Raw genomic sequence first — 23,790 nt, 5'->3', positions numbered from 1 at the left:
CAAGGCATTAACTGAAAAATAATTAAACACAATTACAAAACTATCCTCAAAAAGAGACATTAAAAGAAAAGAAAAATAAGCAATACTCAGTTTGGCTAAATGTATAAAATGAACCCAGTATGTTTTGCACAGCAATTAACATAATGGGGCCCTAACTGAGGCCTCTAAGCCACGCTGCAATAAGAGCTTACGGCAGAAGAGGGAGCACGTTCAGAGAGTTACTGAATGCAAACCAAACAACATAGTTCCTGAATGTACCTGCACTAGTGAGGCTAAGAGCCTTTTCTCTGCTTCATCTCTTCCATAGCACTGGAAGCTGTGAGTATACACACTGTACTCATAGCCATACAGCTGCACCTGTAACGTGCTGTTGGAGTTCTGCATACACTCTTCCGGGACAAATGATAATTGAGTGGAGGCTCCTCCTAGATCAAGCGCACCTGTAGTCTCCGCTCCATGAGGATGGACCCATCTCCTCCAAAGGGTTTTCTAAAAAATTAAAAAGGTAGGTTTGAAATGTCATCTGTTTCTCTGTGTTGTTTCTTTAAGCTCTTGCACTCATTAAATTACTTTTAAATCTCTATCTGTAATAGTGTAAAACAGCACTCGGGAAAAGCTCACTTGTGTGTAAAGCATTGTCTCATGAAGTTTTGTAGTTTAGGGTGATATTTTTTCACAAAGGGAAATGAAGCTGAAGAATGAAGGAAAGGTCCAGCACAACTAAAACTCAGAGAGAGATGGCTTAGTGTTCAGAGCACAGGTCAGGCAGCCTCTAATCCTGGTTCGGAAACTGCCTCTGTACATGAACTTGGGCAAATCACTTAATCTTTCTGCATCTGTAAAATGGAGATAATAGTCACCTCTCTTCCTGACAGAGGCAGTCTGAAGGTAACACTTTACAAACCGTAAGTAAAGTATTAAGAAAGGAGAAATTAAATATTAAAAAGGTCTGAGATGGCTACAGTGCAAAGAATAAAGAGACAGGCCAGAAGTGAAGGAAGAACAGAGTTGGTAGAGCTGGCATCAGGAAATTTTTAATCAAAACACTTTTAATGAAAAATGCCATTTTCATCAAAATTGACACATTTTTGGGGGAAAAACAGCATTTTCACAAAATTTAGTTTAGAAAAACACAAGTGTTTCAATACTGTCAAAATATGTCCAGTTTCGACTTTTCAGAAGGGACAGTTTTGCTTTTTTATTTTGAAACAACTTTTCAAAATGAAATTCATTGTTTTTTACATGAAAAACATGTAAAAGTTTAAAAGGGTAGAAACTGGGACCAAATGTTTAAATTTTATCAAAGGTTTTTGATCAACCCAAAACATTTTTAATTTCATTGCCATTTTTTTAATTTGAATTTTGTTTGTTCAATTTCTGAATGGAATTTTTTTTGAAACTGTGGAATTCCCTATGAAACAGAAAATGCAGGTACATCCCCTATGAAGTCAGAGTTATGGCCATTTACACCACATGAGGATCTGCCTGAGAGCTTCTATGAAGGTTTTTATATTTTAAAAATAATTCCATCACCTTAGGCCTATAAGCAAGACCCATTTCTCAGTTTTTGAGAAGTTATTTGGATTTTTCTAGCCACCTATTTGGCAGTTTTCACACAAACACAGGAAAACAGCTGTTGGATCTGCAGGTCATCAAAAGGAAAAGTATGCACCATCCACAGATTTATTTTAATATTGCCATTATTTATTGAAGGAGTTTTCATTCTGCACGAGTCTGTGTTGTGATGGGAAAGGAGAAGTGAGAACAGACTGCACGCTCCAGAAAACACCTACAGGCAAACTCCTAGAGTAAAAGCCAGGAGTAAAATCCTGGCTCCACTGAAGTCAATGGCAAGACTCCTATGGACTTCAATGGGCTGGGATTTCACACCTAGACTTTTTCCAGTGTCATAAGATTGGTGAAAAGTTTAATTTTTTTCAGTTTCACACTGTGTGCCAAACTCTTCACGAAGCTCAACTCATCTGAACTCCATGTATTCAACTGGCTTCTGAGCATCTGTGGTCCCTTTTGGCCTTAAAAAAAAAACAACAAACAAACAACAAACAAACAACCCTATGAATTTGCCAAGCGGAAGTCACAATTTTGATCATTAAAGGCCTGCATAGTAGTAAGAACCTGCCTTCAATGAAGTCAATGTTGTTGCATGGATGTAAGTGAGGGAAAAAATTGTCCCAGGATGTGCAATTTTGATATTATGATGTTTGTATTTTCACAGTGTTCATATGCTATCAATTGTGTGACTGATTCCTGCAAATGTGTTTGGAGCAAAACATTATTTTGGATTAAGATAATCAAAATCCACTTTGCAAATCGTCATGATCCAATAGTAACTGTTCAATAGGGAAAGTTAATAACATTCAGGAAATTGACTGACTTTTTATTCTAGCAAGATTAACTAGGATAATTCTCAAATATTTTGGGGAGTAAACACCTGTAATTAACACAACTGAGCACTGAAGATCACTGCTGTATGTCTAATTCCACACACACACAATTGAGCTAGAGGTAGGCCTTGGCTATACATAATTTTGTACCAGTATAACTAACTATGTCAGTTATACTGGTACAAAATTACTGGTACATAGATTAATAGCTCATCTCAATTGATTAGACTTTTCCTGTTATGCATACTTCCACCTTTTCATGTTCTCTGTATGTATAAATATCTCCTGTCTGTGTGTTCCATTCTATGCATCCGAAGAAGTGAGCTGTAGCTCACGAAAGCTCATGCTAAAATAAATTTGTTAGTCTTTAAGGTGCCACAAGTACTCCTGTTCTTTTTATGTCAGTTAAGTGTGGGATTTTTTACAAAGATAGTTAACTGATACAACCCCTAGTATGAATGGAGATATACTAGTATCAAGTTGCCACATATCAGTCTAGATTATCCCCTTTCCTACACAGGAATAGCTATACCACTATAATCATCTATACCAGAGGTGGGCAAACTTTTTGGCCCGATGGCCACATCTGGGTATGGAAATTCTATGGTGGGCCATGAATGCTCACGAAATTGGGGGTTAGGGTGTGGGCTCAGGGGAGGGAGGCAGAAATGAGTTCAGGGTTGGGGAGGGGGCTCCTGGCTGGGGGGAGGGCTCAGCTGGGAGTGCAGACTCTGGGGTGGGGCTGGGGATGAGGAGTTTGGGGTGCAGGAGGGTGCTCTGGGCTGGGACCGAGGGGTTTGGAGAGGGGGGGATCAGAGCTGGGGAAGGAGGTTGGAGTGCGGGAGGGGGTCAGGGGTGCAGGCTCTGGGCGGCGCTTACCTCAAGCAGCTCCCAGAAGTAGCAGCATGTCCCCCTTCTGGCTCCTATATGGAGGCATGGCCAGGTGGCTCTGCACGCTGCCCTGTCCACAGGTGCCACCCCTGCAGCTCCCATTGGCCGTGGTTCCCAGCCAATTGAATCTCCAGGGGCAGTGCTTGGGGCAGGGGCAGCATGCGGAGCCCCTGGCTGCCCCTACACATAGGAGCCGGAGGGGGGACATGCTGCTGCTCCCAGGAGCCACGCAGAGTAGGGCAAGCCCTTGACCCTCCTCCCCAGCTGGAGCACCAGAGTGGGGCAAGCCCCAGACCTCGCTCCCCGGCGAGAGCTCGAGGGCTGGATTAAAATGTCTGGAGGGCCGGATGTGGCCCCTGGGCCATAGTTTGCCCACCCCGATCTATACAGTGGTATAACTGTATCCACACTAAGGGGGTAGCTGTGCCAATATAGATAGAATGGTACAAATAAAAGCATAGGATGGAAGATAAAATCCAAGATGTGGCTGACAAAATCCAGGAAGCACGACTTTGCTAATTCGGACATACACAAGAGGATGAATGAAGAGGACTGGTGAAGATAGCCTGGCAAGAGAGGGTGGCAGGAAAGAGACCATGGGGAAAGCTGAGGAAGCAATAGATAGATTGGATTAAAGAAGATAAGCAGGTGGCTGCCTGGGACAGACAAAGCTGGAGAATGCTTGCACAACGATCCAGACCCAGATGATCGGATATGGGGAAGAAGAAGTAGTACAATTTTTGTGTTTGGACTAAGCATTAGATTTTCCATTTAGACAGGAATCTTATTTCTGTATCTTGTTAAGAGTTCTACCTTTTAAATATTTCCATTGTTCCTAGTTAGGATAAAAAAAACTCTATTCATTCTATTCTCTTTCTGTAGCAAAGGCTTGCCTGCGATCTACTTTTGGTGGAAATGTGGAGCCAATGGCTATTCTTTTTTAACATGCATCTCCTCCAAAACTTGTGATTCATAAGCAACAGTATAAAATAAAACATGCATTTTTTCCACACACCTCCAAGAAATTGCCCATTAAATAGTTGGCCGTAATCCATCCATACACCCCTTCCTCTTGCCCAGTTATGATTTGAGCACCCCTAAATTCAAAGGGCTGGGATCTGAAGTAGTTTTGAATGCTCCCAAGGACTTCATTGGCTGCCGTTTCGTTTTGCAACCTAAGCAATTCACAAAACACAAAATGCTGAGCATCTGGAAAGACAAGCTTACCTTTATTCTTTTATCAACCTAGTGACTAAAGGAATGCCCATGATTTCCTACTGACAATCTGAGTCCATTTTGGTCTGGAGGGACAGCCTTTAATAAGGAACATCTGGTTAGATGTCCGGCTAGCTTTTTCAAGCACAGCTGGTCTAAAACAACTCTGAAGGTGGTAGAGCATTAGCTATGGGCATGTCTACACTGGAGTTGGAAGGTCTAATTACCATCTTAAGCTGACATACCTGCAGTAGCTCTGATCAACCTAGCATGCTCAAAATGGAAGCGTAGCTGTAGTGGGTTAGCTGCCCCAAATACAATCCCATCTGAGACCCAAGGTACCTACTGGGATGGCTAACCTTTCCCAGCCCTGTGGCTACACTCCTATTTTTAGCACACTAGCTCAATCAGAGATGGTGTAGGTATGTCTACTTGAGCTGGAAATTACATTTTCCAGTTCCAGTGTAGACATATCCTGTGTCCAACAGTTGCCATGCTTACAATGCAAGCACCTAGGTATTTTGTTCCTCATATAAGATTGTATTTAGTGAACTGAGTGCTTATGTGAAAGGTGCTGGCTTAATTGTTACGGAGACTTTATCCCTCTCTTTAGCCACAGAGCCAGGTGCAGCACAGGAAACCTTGTGGGGAAATTTGCATTGCTAATGTGCCTCAACCCTGTTCTGGAGGGCTCATCTCCAGTGGTGACAGGATAGAATCTCCAGGCCCAGTCAAGCTATAACTGAAACTGAGAACAAAAAAAGCCAGCTGGTGCCAGTCTCAAAAGCCCCATGCACAGATATGGAACAACCACTTAGCATCACACTCACACTTAGTGTAACTCCTTGTCTCCAGCTGAGTTACACCAACTATGAATTTGGGCTTCCTACCCTCAAATATGTCCACACAGTTCTCATTTACACAGTGGGATTTGACTGCACATGCTGAGGACAGAAATTTGGACCTTACATAGCTGTAGTGCAAAGCAAGCAAATACTTCCTTTCAATACAGTAAAACAATATGGTAAAAGAAAAGCAGATCTGTTTAAAAATTAGACCAAAAGTTCCAAACCTTTAATTTTACTGGCTGGGCTGGATTTCCTTTTGAGAAAAATCAGAATTCATGGCGAACAGAGAGTTGTCTAACACATTTTTCCATATCAGTTTCACATGCTGCTGTTTTATTCACATATATTAAATGTACTGGGCTTTTTTGCCATACCTCAGTAGTCGCATTCCAGCTGTAGCTCCCAGATACGTTGGGGTATTTTTATGCAAGTGAGATGGAATTTTCTCCTTTACTTTATTCATGCAGTCGTCAATGGGTTTGACAATTTCTTGAGGGTTATTCCCATAGCTGGATATGCCTGGGCCTAAAAAAGAGCAAGTGGCTGATTTCATTTGTCTTGCCACCTAGCATCAGAAGAAACAGCTTTCCCCCCCCCACCCCCGCCATTTAATATTCCATTTTGAAAGGATGTTTTACCTTTAAACAAGCACTTAATTTAAAAAGCTTAATGATTAAAAAGAATAGTAATGAACATGCCTTGGAGTCTTTTATACAGGGCAGCACTCTTGACATATAACTCGCCCCCCAACACTGCCATCCTTTCAACTGTACATAAGTGCAAAATGACAACAGTGCCACATTAATGGGAAAAATATATTACATGTGGCAGGCACGGCAGAAAAATCCACCTACTGAGTGGGGAAAAAAAAAACCCTCCTGGATCTTCAAAATTATAGAAAACTCCATCCCCGTGTGTCCTAAATCATGTGGACTACACCTAACAAACTGGCATATGTCAGACATGCTAGCTCAGGAACCATCTGGAATAAGGATGTAACTCTACAGCTCTGGTCCTGAGGAGCAATGGAACTATCAGTTACAAATATGAGACTAGTGGAAGCAAGAGACTTAGCCTTCTAAGTGGCTGGCCCCCAGCTGTGCGACTCCATCCCACCAGAAGAAAGAAAGACCACAGACTGGACTGCTTCTAGGATGAAATGCAAGCCTCTTCATCATAGCTTTCCAATAGCAGCAATAATTAATCAGAATAATAAAAAGGAAAACAAAACTGCCCATAAAGCAAAGAAAATAACAAACCTCAACCCCATGTTTGGGGGATAGGGGGAGGTGGACAGGGGAACGAGAACAGAGATCATCTATTATTAATTATTATTATTACTACAGTGTACACCTGATTCTCCAAAACCTCATTATCTGAACCTCCACAGTATCTGAATCCCTTCCTTGTCATTGCTGGGGGATAAGAGAGAAAAGACCCTCAGCTGCGGGGCAGGCCACCTTCCTGCTGTATAACTCCCGTGGCAGCGGAGGGAGACCTCTGCCACCCCGCTGTTGTGGGTGAGAGTGAGTAGGGTGTGACTGTGGAGCTCCAGAGGGCTGGTGACCACCGATTCCTGCAGGTGCAGGGGAGGCTGCAGTTCTGGTGGGGCAGAACAGAGTCCTGGCCAGGGGTCTCCGCTCTGCCCTACTAGAAAGGCAGCCTCCCCCCGCAACTTTGCAGCTGCAACATTTGAAAGGGCAGGCGCGTCAGCGCAGGGAGCCCTCTGCAGCCCTGCTGTGCTGGGAGCGAGTGAACGGAGCCATGAGAGTGAAGCTGCAGAGGGCTTACTGCACTGCCACTCCTGCCCTCCCAATTATCCAAAGGAAATCTGTGCCCCCCATGCTATTCAGGAGGATACATGAATGCATATGGGTGAGCAGCACATCAATATCTGGAAGGTGCTCATACAACACAGTAATCACTGTGTTGTAGCCAGAGTAGAGCCACTGTATAAAGGAATATGGACTGGGTCAGCACTAGGGTGGGCTTCCCAATTGCCACAGGGCTGATGGGAGAAGAATGTAGTGGAGAGCAGATCTCCTCCTATTCCACCACCTCCGGAGGAGCCGTGGCCCAGAAGTGTGCATGCAGTGCAGCTGGTGGAGGATTGGGAAGAAGGGAGAAGCATGCTGCTGGTTACTGCTCTCCCTCTCCACACTGTCACCCTACAGACATGCTGTTTGGCTACCTTTCACACATAGTATCACAGGGACTAGCACACATTTGGCTACTGTAGTTTGAGGCACCTTTGTATGGATTCACACAAAACCCCTGTATAGAGTCACCTGGCCCCTTATGTTCTATAATTCTGTTGTCTCTCTTGGGGAAAAATAAACAAACAATTAAAACCAACTTTAAAAGTGCTTCCTCTTGTGTTTTTAGGGCAGCAGAATGGCTCAGCTTCACGATGCAGCCTTCTCACACCAAAAATCCTAAGGGCAACATTCTTAATTAGCCAAGACATGAGATGTCAACGTGCAGCCACGGATATGCTGCGCAGTGCCTGCAGCATGCCACTCCTGCATGTGTAAGGACATAGCACATGGCAGGTCCTGGTGCAGTTCTGCCATGTTTTGTTCCTCGTGTAAGCTTAGATTTCTCTCCATTTTTTTCCTAAATTGTTGGGGCATGTGTATATAGTGTTAAAGATAGAAAGACTGGTAGTGTTAGAAACCAGTGCTTTCTATTCATCCACCAGCCCCTACAGACAGCTACACCCTAAATATCCATTTTCAGACAAAAGCTAGGATATAGGATTTTGCATAATCCCCACTGACGTATGTTCTGGAGAGAGAAGGAAAGGAAAAGTCACCTGTTGAGGTTAGTGCTGATATCATGGATCAACAAATGTCTGAGGGAGAGATGATTAGTCTCTGTCCATTGTTATAAAACAGATTTTAATATCTTCTCTCCCCAGTACACCTAATTTTGCTAAAATTAAAAACCAATACTCCCCAAAATCCCATGTGTTATCCTGAGCCAGGGGATAATTTCCTTGAGACGTTGTGGGATTAATCAGACAAAGCATTTTTTAGATAAGACTGAATGAAAAAAATTCAAAGGTTTATACTTTTATGGACATTTCCTACCATTTGTGGGAATATTATAGCTCAGAAATGGTTTGGCAGAGAAACACTGCATTTGATTATTCCTTAACCTTGGGCTAGATTGTGGCAGTCCCCTTGCTCACATAAATGAGCAGTTACTCTCACAAGTCAGTGTATTAGAGTTGGATCCCCAGCTGACAGAAGTCAATGGAAAGACGTCCATTGACTTCAGTGATCTTTAGCTTAGGCCCTTAATGAATTAATACTAATAGGCCTTCAGTGGGACTATCTGTGTGAGTAACTGTTCACCCATGTGAGGAACAGAAGCCAAGGGATCGCAACCTAGCCCAGAGAAAATAAAAGAATGATGCTGGTCACTTTTCTTTCTAATCTTCCAGCTCTCTCATTTTCCTTTCTTCATGTCACCTGCACGGACTCCTACTCATATTTCTGTATTTTCCCTGTAGCACAATACAACTGGAAAGAATACTGCCCTGTACCACAGCAAGAGCACTAGAAGAGTTTGTGCATGTGAAGACTTGTTTATGGGTTTATACCCAACAGCTGAAATCTGACTTTACACAAGCCATAGCCCAGGCACGCACGTGGGCTTTACAACATGTGCTTGGATTAAAGCCTGTCAAAACAATTAAAAAAAAAAAATCAGATCCACCCTCCTCCACATGCACAGACAACACAAAAACACAGTTTGAAGCAGATTAAAAACTAGCTTAAGTGGGTGTAAAAGTGCTTTTTCTCTGGGGTCTCTCTTGAGAGGTACAGAGTATCCTCAATGGGAGCTGAGGGTTCCCAGCACATGGCAAAAAATCGGGCCTTTAAAGAGCCTGGGAACGCATGGAGAGCTTTTCTTTTCTCAGATGACTGAATGAATTGCCGGGCTCATTAATGAGTGGCTGACAGCACTGGCTAGATGACTGCATACAAGCCATAAATTTTTAACAGTGAGAGTAGTTAACCATTGAACAAATTACCAAGGGTCATGGTGGATTCTCCATCACGGACAATTTTTAAATTAAAATTGGATTTAAAAAAGATATGCTCAGGAATTATTTTGGGGAAGTGTGTTATACAGGGGTCAGACTAGAGGATCATCAGGGTCTCTTCTGGGCTTGGAATCTAGGAATCTTCTCCATGCAGCTCTGCAAACACACCAAAGCGCTAACCTGCAACAGCCCTGCTATTCCACTCCTGGGACTCTCCTGAACACATCATGCTAGTTTTATGTTTAACTTGATGGCTCTGTGATATATAGGGTATGGCTACACTTGCGAGTTGCAGTGCTGGTGGAGGCTTTCCAGCGCTGCAATTAGTAAGTGTCCACACCTGCAGGGCACATCCAGCGCTGCAACTCCCTGGCTGCAGCGCTGGCCGTACACCTGGCTCAGCATGGGGAATAAAGATTGCAGCGCTGGTGCTGCAGCGCTGGTCATCAAGTGTGGCCACACACCAGCGCTGTTATTGGCCTCCAGGGTATTCGCAGATATCCCAGAATGCTTTTATAAATTACTCTTTGTTTTGTTATGCAGCCTCTCTTTGTTTTGCTGTGAACTCGGAGCTCCATAGCTCCGTTGATCCATTCATCCCGGAGCTGCTTATCTACAAACACAGCTCCTGTTTGCTGTGATCAATCTGTGAACAATCAAATGAGATAATGAGGCAGGCAGGGAGTGAGTGTTTGCTTGACAGAAATGGGGCAGAGGGGAGAGAGGGAGTCCGTTGGCTGCAGGCTGTTTGCAGTTAAGAGTTAAGGGTAAGGGATCGGGAACATGTTCTGATTTTTCAAGGCAGGAAGGTAACACACAGTGTTGGCTCCAAAAATCCACTCTCTCTCTCGCCCGCTCCCTGTCACACTACGCCCCACCCCACTCTTTTGAAAAGCACGTTGCTGCCACTTGAACGCTGGGATAGCTGCCCATAATGCATCACTCCCAACAGCGCTGCAAATGTGGCCACACACCAGTGCTGGTAGCTGTGAGTGTGGCCACACATCAGCGCTGGCCCTGCACAGCTGGACGACCAGCGCTGCAACTACCAGCGCTGCAGATTTGTAAGTGTAGCCATACCCATAGAAATGTCCAGTAGGTGAGACACCTAGCCAAATTTGAACCTAGAAAAAAAGTAAAGGGAATGTGTGACTGGTGAATAGAGCTTTTCACTTCAAGACCACATGTTAAACTGACCCAGATTAGTAGTGTTCGAAAGTTATCCCCTAAATATCCAATACTGTTCAGTGACCTATGTGAAATTATTCCAGTCCAGTTCCTAGTGGATTAATATCGTCACAAAACCATAGTCACAACTGCTGCCATCCCAGGCAGTTTCAGCAGTGAGGCGTGGGAATCCATGAGCATAGAGACTGAACTCTCCTCATCACTAGAGGCTCTCTTCAATCAAGAGACTGATGGAGCTGGGAACAGGGGAGGGCAGAAGCAGGAAAAAGTCTGCACCTATGCTTCCCATGCTCTTCTATCTGTTCTTTAGACAGAGAACTTTAGTCTCCAGATTTTCAGTCTAGTCTCATTCACAAGCACTGAAGTCACTTATAACAAACATGTAAAGAAAATAAAACATTTAAAAAAAAAGTAATCCAGATTTCCAGAAAAGAAAAGCAAATAATGCGCCAACGAGCTGGGGCCCTATGTTGCTCCCACTGAAATCAACAGCAAAACTCCAATAGAAGTTGAGCTCCTAATCCTTTCAGAGGATTTTTATTTTAATTATTTTACATTAAACAGCTTTTTCAAAGGACAGCTCAAGACACTAGAAGCACTAGACATTAAAGGGTCAGATTGACTGGTACGATCTGGTCCCTCTGTGCCATTCAGGCAGTACAAAGAGGCTAGATTCTGGCCCTAAATGGTCTCCAGAACATTTCTCTCATAAGAGCTCTGATGATGTAAGCCCAGTGGAAGCAGTTCCTGCTCAAGCTGTCACACTCCACCATGGTGAAAGGGTCATGCTGGGGAAGGAGGAAGCATGTGAGGGGAAAATACCTGAAGGAACACTGCTCCACTACACAGATCCTCCTTTGTCATAAGGAAAAGCAGCCCACAGGCTACACTAACTACCGCCAGGACCCGGCAGGCTCTGAATAAGGGATCAGTAACTTTTTTGGCATCACACTGCTATTTCCAAATCTCTATTTGAGCCTCACCTTTCACACTGCACTTGAAGGTTTGGCTTACTACTCCTGTATCATTTTCTTTTTCTGCTGGCCATTCATACACGTAGACTGTAGTCCGAGATGATCCGGCGTCAAGCACTATCCCATACTGGGGAAAAAAAAGGGGGGAGCGGGGGTTACAGTTTAAAATCCAAAATTTGTCAGCCTTTTGGTTTTTTAAAAAACTACCACAAGGTTTTCAGGTCATTGTGCCGCACATTTACTTAAACACCAAAAGAACACTTTGACATGTACTAGAGTCATTAACTAAAAACATCAGGTACTTGGACAATCTGCATGAATCAGGCCACACATGGAGTCTGAATGATTCCTAATGAAAAACTAGCGCACAAAATAGCAAACAAACATGCTACAACTTGGCTATTTTGGTTGCAACTACAATTTCCAGGAGGAGCAGCATGTTACAGAGGCTGACAAGTGAAGTGCCATATCAGACAGACTTCTGCTTTTCCTGCAGCCATCATAGCCGCAAATCACCTCTTTTGATTTACCAAACATTGTCAACTTCCAGGAAAACTAGCAGACAAAGTCATCCTTGCTTGATCTGTAGACAGGAAGCATTTACAGCAAACAGAATATTTAACTTGAATGGTCCCCTGGCATTTCTTTAGATCCATTGTTTAGCACAGCCCCATTATTTTAACGGAGAGCATTAGGTGACTGCTCCAGTTCACCAGAAGGCTGTATGAGGAATGTGCTTCCTCTGTGCTCACACAAGCAGGTTACAGAATTGAGGACATATATCTATTTGTGCTCAATGTAAATTACTCTAAAAATGCAGCCGTTATGGGAGGTAATGTAATAACGTACTTTGGTGTGTGGATTTCTTTAAGGAGACTCAGATGCTTCGTGTATCTTGTCAAATGTAAGTTACTGTCTTAGCAATGAGCATTGACATGGTCTGACTTTAAGTGCTAATGCAGGCCTGCACATCATGCGGCCCGCGTGGGCTCACTGTGCAGCCCATGGGGGGTGAGTAGGCAAGCGGCGAGTGAGGGAGGGGGGCTGAAGAGGGCAGGCAGGCAGTGGCGGGGGGTGAGGAGGCGACCCGGAGGGCTAGGGGGCTGAGGAGGTGAATGGGCGGGCAGTGGCGGCGAGCGAGCGGGAGGGCGGGCAGTGGCAGGGGCTGAGTAGGCGAGCCAGCGGGATGGGGAGCTGAGGAGGTGAGCTACGAGTCAGTGGCTGACCTGTTCTACTGATCTGGTCTGGCTCCCATCCCCTCTCCAAGGGTTGCAGCTGTCTGGAGGTGCTGCCTTCCACGCCTTCCTCATTCACACCTTGTTCATTCAACAGGGCAATTGATTACAAAGTTGAGGGAAGATCTTATTCTACTTCTAGCAAAAAGACACTTTTCTTTTACCTTAATTATACTACCTTAGGGGCCCGCCATAACATATTACCAAGGTTCAATACTGCTGTTTTGGTGAGGCAGTGCTGGGGAAGGAGGGTTTGTTTCCACGGGGCGGGTGGTGCTGGGGTGGGGGGGGAGTATTTCAGGGGGGCTGGGCGGCGCTGGGGGGGGCGGGGGTCAGCAGGGCCGGGGGGGATTCGGCCCTCAGCTGTTTTCTTTAGAGTAATATGGCCCTCGCCACTTTATGAGTTGTGCAGGCCTGTGCTAATGTATAATTGTGCAATGCAACTAGAAGCCCAGAGAAGTCCTGCCTGACAGTATCACAAACAGAACACAATCATTGTTTCTTTCAGAATAAAATCCAAATATACACAGGACACCAGTTAATTCCTTCTTCTGGATGCAGACTCATACCTGCTGTAAAGCCACTAACGTCACTAGCATCACACTAAGGATGAATGTGTCATTGCATATTTAAATGGTTACACAACAACATGTACATTTTAATATCTCTCACATCACAGTGATATCTAGGCCCTTGGGCTTACTCTTTGCCAGGTATTATTACTTTACTTATATTACAGTCCTATCTAAAGACCCCTTCTGAAATTAGGGCCACTGTGCCAAACAATGTACACACACATAGTAAGAGACAGTCCCTGCCTAAAAGAGCTTACATAGTCTATCTATACAAGACAGATGAGAGAGAGGAAGTACACCTCTACCTCAATATAACGCGACCCGATATAACACAAATTCGGATATAACACGGTAAAGCTGCGCTCCGGGCAGGAGGGGGGTGGGCTGCGCACTCTAGTGGATCAAAGCAAGTTCAATATAACGCAGTTTCACCTATAATGTGGTAAGATTTTTTGGTTCCCAAGGATAGCGTTATATCTAGGTAGAGATGTATCATTAACTCCCTTCACAGAGGATGTCACTGAACCGCAGATAAATTAAGTGACTTACCCAAGGTTACACATTAAATCTGTGGCAGAGCTGGGCATTTAACTCAGATTTCCCCTGTCCTAGTCTGCTGCCTTAACCACCAGATCATTCTTCAACCCCATATGTCCATCAATGGCTATTAGCAAGGATGGTGTCCCTAGCCTCTGTTTGCCAGAAGCTGGGAATGAGGGACAGGGGATGGATCACTTGGTGATTACCTGTTCTGTTCATTCCCTCTGGGGCACCTGGCATAGGCCACTATCGGAAGACAAGATACAGGGATAGATGGACCTTTGGTCTGACCCAGTATAGGCAATTTTTCCTTAAGAACGACTGTTGCTAGAACAACATAATTTGAGTCAAAAGGTAAAAAAAGGACAGAGCAGCCAAAAAAAAAAAATCATAGTTTTTGCTCCCTCTCTCTTTTTTATTGGGATTTTCACCCACGATTTTCCATCAACTCGAATCATGACCTTTCTTTAATATTCAGCAAAAATCTATTCAGTATACTATATTGTAGGATTAGTAAGAGAGGGTGTACAGGCAAAAACAAACAAACAAACAAAAAAAACACAAACCACCAACCAAATGAAAGGGAGCTGGAACTCTGCTGCTGTCTAGTAGAAATGAGAAAGATGAAAAGAGATGGCTTGAAGAAAAGATCACAGAAGTGTAGAACTGGAAGGGACCTTGAGAGGTGACCTAGTCCAGTCCCCTACACTCAAGGCAGGACTATGTAATAACTAGACCATTCCTGACAGGTGTTTAACCCATTCTTAAAAACCTCCAAGGAGAGATTCCCCAACCTCTTTAGGCAATTTGTTCCAGTGCTTAACTACCCTGACAGTTAGGAAGTTTTTCCTAATGTCCAGCCTAAACCGCCCTTGCTGCAATTTAAGCCCATTACTTCTTGTCCTAGCCTCAGAGTTTAATGAGAACAATTTTTTGCCCTCTTCCTTGTAACAACCTTTTATGTACTTGGAAACTGTTATGTCCCCTCTCACCTCCCTCAGGGCTAGTCTACACTTACTGTCCGGGTCGACACGCTGAGTTCGACTTCTCTGAGTTCGAACTATCGCGTCTGATCTAGATGCGATAGTTCGAACTCCGGAAGCGCCGCGGTCGACTCCGGTACTCCACCACTGCAAAAGGCGGTGGCGGAGTCGACCTTGGAGCCACGGACTTCGATCCCGCGGCGTCTGGATGGGTAAGTAGTTCGAACTAGGGTACTTCGAGTTCAGCTACGCTATTCACGTAGCTGAACTTGCGTACCCTAGTTCAACCCCCGCCCTTAGTGTAGACCTGCCCCCAGTCTTCTCTTCTCCAGACTAAACAAAACCAGTTTTTTCCCCCCCAATCTTTCCTTGTAAGTTATATTTTCTAGACCTTTAATAATTTTTGTTTCTCTCTTCAGGACTTTCTCCAATTTGTCCACATTTTCCCTGAAACGTGGCCCCCCCAAAAGTGGATACAATACTTCACTGAGGCCTAATCAGTGTGGAGTAGAGCGGAAGAATTACTTCTGGTGTCTTGCTTACAACACTCCTGCTGATACATCACAGAATGTTTGCTTTTTTTTGCAACAGTGTTACACCATTGATTCATATTTAGCTTGTGATCCACTCTGACCATCAGATCCCTTTCCACAGTATTCTTTCCGAGGCAGCCATTTCCCATTTTGTGTGTGCACAACTGATTGTTCCTTCCTAAGTGGAGTACTTTGCATTTGTCCTTATTGAATTTCATCCTTTTTACTTCAGACCATTTCTCCAATTCATTTTGAATTTTAATCCTATCCTCCAAAGCACTTGCAACCCCTCCCAGCTTGGTATCGTCTGCAAACTTTATAACTGTACTCTCTATGCCATTATCTAAATCACTGATGAAGATATTGAACAGAACCAGAACTGATCCCTGCAGGACCCCGCTCAATATGCCCTTCCAGTTTGACTGTGAACCACTGATAATTAACTACTCTCTGGGAACGTTTTCCAACCAGTTATGCACCCACCTTATAGTAGCTCCATCTAGGTTGTATTTCCCTAGTTTGTTTATGAGAAGGTCATTTAAGATATACCACATCTACCACTTCCCCCATCCACAAAGTTTATTACCCTGTCAAAGAAAGCTATCAGGTCGGTTTCACATGATTTGTTCTTAACTAATCCATGCTGACTATTACTTATCACCTTATTCTCTTCTAGGTGTTTGCAAGTTGATTGCTTTATTATTTGCTCTATTATCTTTCTGAGTACTGAAGTTGTCCCCTTGTTGCTACATTTGTAATTTCTCCATCACACAGCTTTTACTATTAGCGGGGCACTCATTTTCATTGCTCGTTTTCCTTTACTGACACTTGTAACAGATTCTATGGACATGACTCCTCTATCTGATCTCTTGGGTAATCACTTACTCTTGTGCAAAGTGCATGTAAAACTCTACCATTTGGATTTGGTGCCATTTTACACCCACTGTTTGTGTGTACAAGAAAAAAAAAGTTCAAGGAACTGGTGAACCAGGTCCTGTCTCCCTAACACAGCAGACTGATCTATTTACTTAGGCTATGGCTACACTACAGCCCCTACAGCGGCACAGCTGTACCACTCCAGCTCTGCCATTGTAAGGTCTCCCATGTAGCCACTCTCCTGCCGGCCTAACTAAACCACCCCCAACGAGCAGTGTTAGCGATGTTGTCAGGAGAGCCTCTTCTGCCAACATAGCACTGTCCATACCAGCACTTTTGCTGGTGAAACTTATGTCAGTCAGGGAGGTGTTTTTTTCACATCCCTGACCAACAAAAGTTTTACCACCAAAAGTGGTAGTGTAGACAAAGCCAAAGGTCTGGTCAAACTGGTAAAAGTTGCACTGGTTTAACTCAATCAGTTTTAAAAATCAATCTAGTTAAACAGATGCAAATGCCTGAAGTGGACCACACTTAAACTTAAACCAGTTAACCCTTACTTAAATCGGATTAGCTTAATTTGGTAATTTACCAATGCAACCTAAACTGGTAACAGCAAGGGTTGAACAGGTTTAAATGCATCCGCATTAGAGGCTTTACAGTTTAACAATATGGATTAGTTAAATCAGAGCGACTATAGACAAGGCTCTCTGGAACTAATCAGTTTGTGCCCATATAAGAAAAAAATACTCTGTTTATATTATATTGCCACTTTCAAAAGACATTTAGAACACAAAGGAAAACATGTGCCAGATGAAAAAGAAATTATGATGATACCAGAGACAGAACAATAGGAAACATTAGCCTTTGACCAAAGTGCTTCTTAAAGGTGCATAGAAACCTTTTCACAAGTACCAGAGCTTGCTAGGTGTCAAAGCTAGGGTTGTTTACAACACTGAACTTATTTCCAAGTCATTTAACTGCAAGATATTTGTCCTTCCCTTGATCGTTACTCTCATTTCACAATGTTTGGCTGAGTCACAAGCCCTTTCAGTGCCTGAGCCTGTGTGCATAGACTAGTTCTTCCTTCATGAACTCCTGGGACGGAAAGCTGAAGCCTCAGATCTTCTGATAGGCATGAAACAATTAATTGGGCAAAAAAACACAATGGGACACAGGTTGTGCAAGACAACTTGCCTGTAGGTATTGTAAAATCATGATGCCGATAGCCGAGTGCTGTCAATGCACTGGGGAGGTACTACTATGCAATCACACAGGCTTAAGAGGGTCACATTACGGTGCTTGGTTTAGTTTAATGGAGAGTAGTTTGAAAGAAAAGAGACACTTCTTAGGAGAAAACATTTTTCCTCCAACTGTTTCCATACTTAATTATAACTAAGTCCAAACTTTAGGACGCTGTGGTTTCCAACCACTGGCACATCAACATAAGTACTGCAGGCTTCTGTGACTGTTCACGGTCCCCTTTCTCTACCAAAGAGCCCAATTCTGCAAGGCTCTTTCCCAAGAGACACAGCCTCCTCCAAACCAAACAAAGCCCACAACATCTAGGGATGCAACTTTCGGATTGCAGAAAACTGAACATGTGGCCAATGGGAGCTGTGGAGCTGGCACTCGGGGCGGGGGCAGTGCATGGAGCCTCCCTGGCCACCCCTGCACCTAGGGGCCGCAGGGACATGCCGGGCGCTTCCAGGAGCTGTGCAGAGCCTGACTTAGCCCTGCTGTGCCACCGACCGGACTTTTAATGATGCTGACCGGAGCTGCCAGCATCCCTTTTTGACCGGACGTTCCAGTCGAAAACCGGATGCCTGGCAACCCTAGTACTGATGTGAAGACTAATGGCTAGGAACCCCGAACCCCTACCCTTTAGGGCCCTCAAGGAAATCCAAGCCCATAGCAGTTGTCACAGAAACACACACAGCTGGTTCTCTGAGACTGTTAAAACTCAGGAAGCAAATCCATCATTTCAAAAACAACTTATGAGGGTCATAGCTGAATTCGGAAGTGGTGCAAAGAGAGTAGAGCTGGACAGGGAATCTGTGGATTGCAACATCTGTCTGAACTACCACCCTGTACCCACTATCAAAGGGAGCAGCTGTCGAGGACTCTAAAGCACCACAGGGGCTGTTTTCCTTAAACCCATTAGTAGCTTTAGTAGAGGAAACAGAACTCGGGGGACCTGAATTGAGAACTTCTCAAGGAGGGGATTTTCCATTTTGTTTTAAAGATGTATGAATCTAGCATTTTGAAGTCAGCACATACATTCTTTTAATGATCTGGAACCAGAAAACAGACTTTCAACTTATTTCCCAAAGCATTTCAATTCACCTTTTCAGATTTTCCCTACTCTTTCATGTAGGTATTAACAGAAGGATGGATAATAGAGCTAACAAGTTCTAACCAGTGTGATGGGTATGTAATTACACACTTAGGGCCAAAATTCTGCCTTTAGATACACATGTGCACCTCACAGGGATCATATCTGAGGGCAGAATTCAGCCCCTAGGAATGTGATTCAAATGCAGATCATTTCTTGAATCAAAGCCATTTTATAATTATTACTATAAAACGTCAATCTGCACTGACAAAGAACTTTTTCTTCTTACTTGCAATTTAGACTTAGCAGAAGCATTGTCTAAGGGCACAAGATTAGGCATAAAGAACTCTTATGCCACCTTTGCCTCTGGCTTGTTGTATGACCTTGGGCAATTCACATTCTCTCAGCTTCAGTTCCCCCATCTATAAAACAGAGACCATAATGCTTAGCTTACAGGGGCATTGTGAGACTTTAACTAACACTTGCCTGTAAAGTACTTTGAGATTATCAGGTAAAATGCACTGTAGAAACGCACAGTATTATTTGATAGACCATTTTAGCCTATTGTTCTGTTTCCTTATACCCTTTAAAACTTACCTTTAGTCCTGGAGAAAGGACCTCTTTGTGGTTGATCTGAACAAGTGTAACAGCAATAACAACAACTATGCTTAGAAGCAGAAATGCCAAAGTGATAATAGTTGAAGTTTTGGAGAGCACCTTGAAACCTAAAGTGAAAAGAGAAAATGCATGTAAAAGAGTGCAGGGATCATCACTAAGTCAAAGGGCCACACCCTTCAGCCCATACTCAGGCAAAACTCCCAGTAAAATCACAATGGGAGTTTCGCCTAGAGTACGAGCTGCAGGATTTGCCACTAGGAGAGTCTCTACTCCACTCAGGACCTGGCTGGAAGATGTATTTTGCCACCATTAATCCATCCCTGTAACAGAAAGTCTCACTGCAGTAGGTGAGTATCACATGTTGCACTGTCTAAAACAATCCAGAGATGAGTTAAGCATTGTATAACAGACATTTTCTAACTAGGTGCTGATGTGTCAGTGAAACACAGGGTATGTTTATGTGCATGTAAATACAGAAAGTATTATCATTGTGTAGTGCCCAAAGTTATGCTGGATGCTTTACACACTGGTAAAAACACAAGGTCTCTGCCCTGAAGCGCTTACAAACCAAACCTAAGCATGTATGTGCAAACTAACCCTAAAGCTAAGTGTCGCTGTTTTGTGCATCGAAGGCAATGCTCTTTCCAGGCTCATTGGAAATGTTCACTAAGGAGTTCAAGGAGGAGGATTTGTTCTGGTTTTTCATTTTAATTTCTACTAACCCTTTAACTCTGCGTGCAGAGGCGGCCCTCACTGGGCAGACCTCACCTCATCGTCCTCACCCATTTCAGTGCCATAAGGCAGCAACCTCATCCTTCTCCCATATAAGGCTCTTGCAGAACCAGGGATCCATATGGGATGAAAGAGAGTGGAGAGGGCAGGCTGGAAGGGAGTGGGCAGGCTGCAAACAGGGCTGGGGGTGGAAGGCAGCTGCATCATTCTCCCTGCACAAAAGAGATCAGGGAGGAAAGCTAGGAGATTAACTTCTCCTAGGAGCCCACTCTGTGGTGGGGAACTCCCTTAAAGAGGTGGCTCCCAGAGGCAGGCAGCCACAGGAGACCCTGAGCTGGTGTAGAGACAGAAGGCCCTTGCATGGATGGTCATGTGCCCAATTGATCCCAGGACATCCATGGAGCTTGATGGCCAGATCCTCACTTTCTTCTGCAGGGTGGGTGAAAGGAATTCCCACCCCCAACTACTAATGAAAGAAAGCAAAGGAAACTCCACGGAGTGAGGTGGAAAAAGAGTATCACCATGTAGGGGTACAATTCAACCCTATGAAACCCTGGACACTAAAGTTCTCTAACCACAGAACAGGTACAACTCAGACACAGCAACAGTGCAAGCTTCCCATGCTGCCCAAGCTTCTCACACTGACCCCAACCAATATCCCTCTTTTCTGAGAACATATACTCCTGTTGCGCTCATTACAAAATAAACAAACACTTGTCTCCCAGAGTTTTAATTCTCTGTCTTCGGTGTTCAAACTTGTGTAGTAGTTTTTCCCCTTGTTTTTTTTTTTTCCTTGAGAACACCTTTACATAAGCAGTAGGTGCAGCCCGTTGTGCATGTTAGATCATGCAAGTTTGAAGGGGCTCTGCTCAAAGGAAAGATCTTAGCAATTATTTACTATTATATTGCAAATGTGAGAAGTATTGTACAGTGAGGTCCTGCTTGTGGACTTAAGTGAGACTGCTCACCCAAGTAAAACAAACAGGATTTTGGCTGCAAGGGCTGCACAGGGAAACAGGCTTGGCTACAGCAGTGTTGTTAGCATGGCCAGACAGGCAATTCTGGATGTGCAGGAGCTCTAAAAATCTTCTGGTGCGACATGATAGACAGGGGGAAAGGGCGGAGGGTTGAAGGATACTTAGAGGTCAAAAGGGTCTAAGGAAGACAAGAATTTAGGGGAATATTGCAGCTATGGCAAATTGAAATGGAATGTGAAAAGGGCAGATTCCGCTTTTGAATTTCCAATATTTGTATGTTTTCCTGTGCCCGTGTTCTGTCTGCCAGTGACTTATCAAGAGAAACTTCTTTAGGATTCTGTCACGCCATGTAGGCACAGCCAGGCGCTGGGAGCAGCACCATCCCAAGGAGAGCACACCTGCCATGTCAGGCCTTCAGGAAATACAGTCTACTCCTGTTATTACGCAGGGTCCACTGTCACAACACAGTGTGGACCGTGGCCAGGACCACAGCACTGTCTTCTCATGCCCCCTTTGGGACAATCTGCGCTCTGGGGGGTGCATACAGAGAGCAGTCCCTGTAAGCCCCCCGATTGCAGGGACAGCATGCTTACAAGCCCCACACGGTACATGCAAATGATAGAGAAGTCTCCTTAGACCCGATCCCCCACACCATGCACTCACTCGGAAGCATGTCAGTGAATGGAAACTAACATACTCAATATTTTGTGCACTCATCTAAGTTCTGAAGTTTCTTTATAATGACACTCTTACGACCTCTATATTTTAAGAGTTAGCCTCTCACTTCAACACCCAAGTTAATTTTCACTAGTACTAATCATAATGAGATTTCTGCATGAAAATCATTAAGCTACCACCAATTACTATAATAGTGGATTTCCAGATGGTACTGTATATTGCTTTATTGTCCTGAGGGATTCTGAAATTCAAGAAAGAGTACTCGTATGGAAAACATGGGAGTGACAGGACAAAACTCTATTTTTATATCTAAAATATCAGTTATTACCTAGAGGTCAGTTCCTTTAGAACCTATGCTTAAGAGCCATTTAAAAAGCCAGTTCTAACAATCCATCTGGGACTGAGAGCTGCTGGGATAAGATGTTTGCCTTTGTAACAAATCCTTCTTGTTTTTTTGCAGATTTGTAAGCGTTCCATGATCACAAAATAGCATACAATTGAAAGTTGGGTGAGAGCTAGATTTCTATTTACTCTTGAATAAATATATTTTCTTCATGGATCAAAGGCTTGACTTGTAGAAGTGGAAGAGACTAAGGCATTATCAAAGAGTAAATGCTCAAGACAAATTAGTCAATATTTGTACAGGCTTTGAAGGTGTTAACTCATTAAAAAGTGCAAATCAATATTTAATTATTATTCTTATTACTTCAGAGCATCTACTATGACTGTTGAAATATTATTGTTCTGCTATAGACTTGTCAGGAGGGAGCAATGCACTCTAATGCCTATATATTTCAGGGAATCACAAATTTCTATGGGCCAAATCCTGGTCCTTTTGAAGTCTATAGTAAAAATGTCATTGACTTTACTGGTACCAAGATTTGACCCTATCTGAAAGGACTTCACTTTTCAGAAATCTCTTCAATGGGAAGAGTATTATGCAAATGAACATCATTTGCGACATTACTCTTAATCTAGTGTCACTCCCAGATAAGACAATTTCATTAGAGCATAATTTATAGATCTAGGCCCATTTGTTAGAAGTACACCTTACATTTCATGCCCCAGTGCAGTTAGCTAAACATTTTAATTACATGGAAGCTGGACTGTGCAAGATTCTAGAAGACTTCATGTCAGTGGAACAGATGCACAAGGCCATATTCTGCTCACTGTTACACCCAGGAACCCCCCTGATAACACACACACACTTCATCCCAATTACTGAAGTTGCAATAGGGATTAATTTGTCCTGTTGACTTCCACAACGCAGCACGAATGTAAGTGAGAGCAGAACTTGGCTCACTGTAGCTAACTTGGTGGATTTTAGGCAAAGAGCCAACAACATAATTTAAAAAGATGTTGATGAAATATTAAAGTGCCATTGCTCTTCATTACTAAAAACAATAACATTCTGGTGCAAGTGATAAAGTAAATACTGGCAACTTTCAGTCCCTACTAAATTAAATATAATGGACCACACAGGAACACATTTGAAAGAAAGAACATTTTCTCATTTCCTATAGCTTACCGTAGATAAAAAGAATCACTTTCTGCAAAGGAAAGTTGGCTCAGTGACTAAACCTCTTCATGGTACTGAAATATGAAAGTTAAATATACATCTATATAAATGTAAACATATATTATAGGCTGAGATTCATTTCTCAGCTATTGCCAATCTATTTTAGGTACTGACCTGCTTGCTGACAGGGCTGCCGGGAAAGTACTGTAAACATCTTTTTCCAAACTGCATAATGGGAGAAATATACATATTTTTATCATTTAAAAAAATAAGAACATGTGATCTCAAGATGAAAGTTTAGTCACAAGATGCAGGGATGAGACTACCAATAACATTAGGATACAGAATTTTAGAATGTCTTAGCTTTTGTTTGCAGAACCTTGTATAGGCCTGTATTCCATTTAGGGTAGGACAGCAGGTAAAAAGAAAATAGTTTCCCAGGGGGAAAAAATCCACAGGCCATATACTTGTGGCTGAATCTCTAGACCTTCTCCAGGTTCACTCATCCCTAAATACAGCATTACTGGCTAGAACCTTATTAGGAAAGGTTCAAGTGTATAAGTCATGTAAAACAAACCGTTAGTGCACAAGTGTCATTCTACAGAAAATGAGGAAGC

At 43.4% G+C, this 23,790-nt stretch overlaps 1 protein-coding gene across 3 annotated transcripts in view; it reads right to left on the bottom strand.

The window, feature by feature from the left end:
- The window catches only part of ENTPD3 (ectonucleoside triphosphate diphosphohydrolase 3), a 77,142-nt gene that overhangs the window by 7,698 nt on the left and 45,654 nt on the right, over positions 1–23,790 (bottom strand). For all 3 annotated transcript variants that reach the window (XM_045003087.1, XM_045003088.1, XM_045003086.1), the window contains 6 exons: positions 23,348–23,398; positions 19,247–19,374; positions 11,585–11,702; positions 5,734–5,884; positions 4,312–4,471; positions 259–489 (listed from right to left, as the gene is read on the bottom strand). In XM_045003087.1, the coding sequence (XP_044859022.1) occupies positions 259–489; positions 4,312–4,471; positions 5,734–5,884; positions 11,585–11,702; positions 19,247–19,374; positions 23,348–23,387 (828 nt within the window). In that variant the 5' untranslated portion in view covers positions 23,388–23,398. The remainder of the gene's footprint in view (positions 1–258; positions 490–4,311; positions 4,472–5,733; positions 5,885–11,584; positions 11,703–19,246; positions 19,375–23,347; positions 23,399–23,790) is intronic.

Source organism: Mauremys mutica, chromosome 2, assembly GCF_020497125.1.
Source record: "Mauremys mutica isolate MM-2020 ecotype Southern chromosome 2, ASM2049712v1, whole genome shotgun sequence".
In the NCBI taxonomy this organism is placed as follows: domain Eukaryota; kingdom Metazoa; phylum Chordata; order Testudines; family Geoemydidae; genus Mauremys; species Mauremys mutica.
The sequence above is the reverse complement of the archived record's forward strand: the minus strand, read 5'-3'. Positions and strand labels throughout refer to the sequence as shown.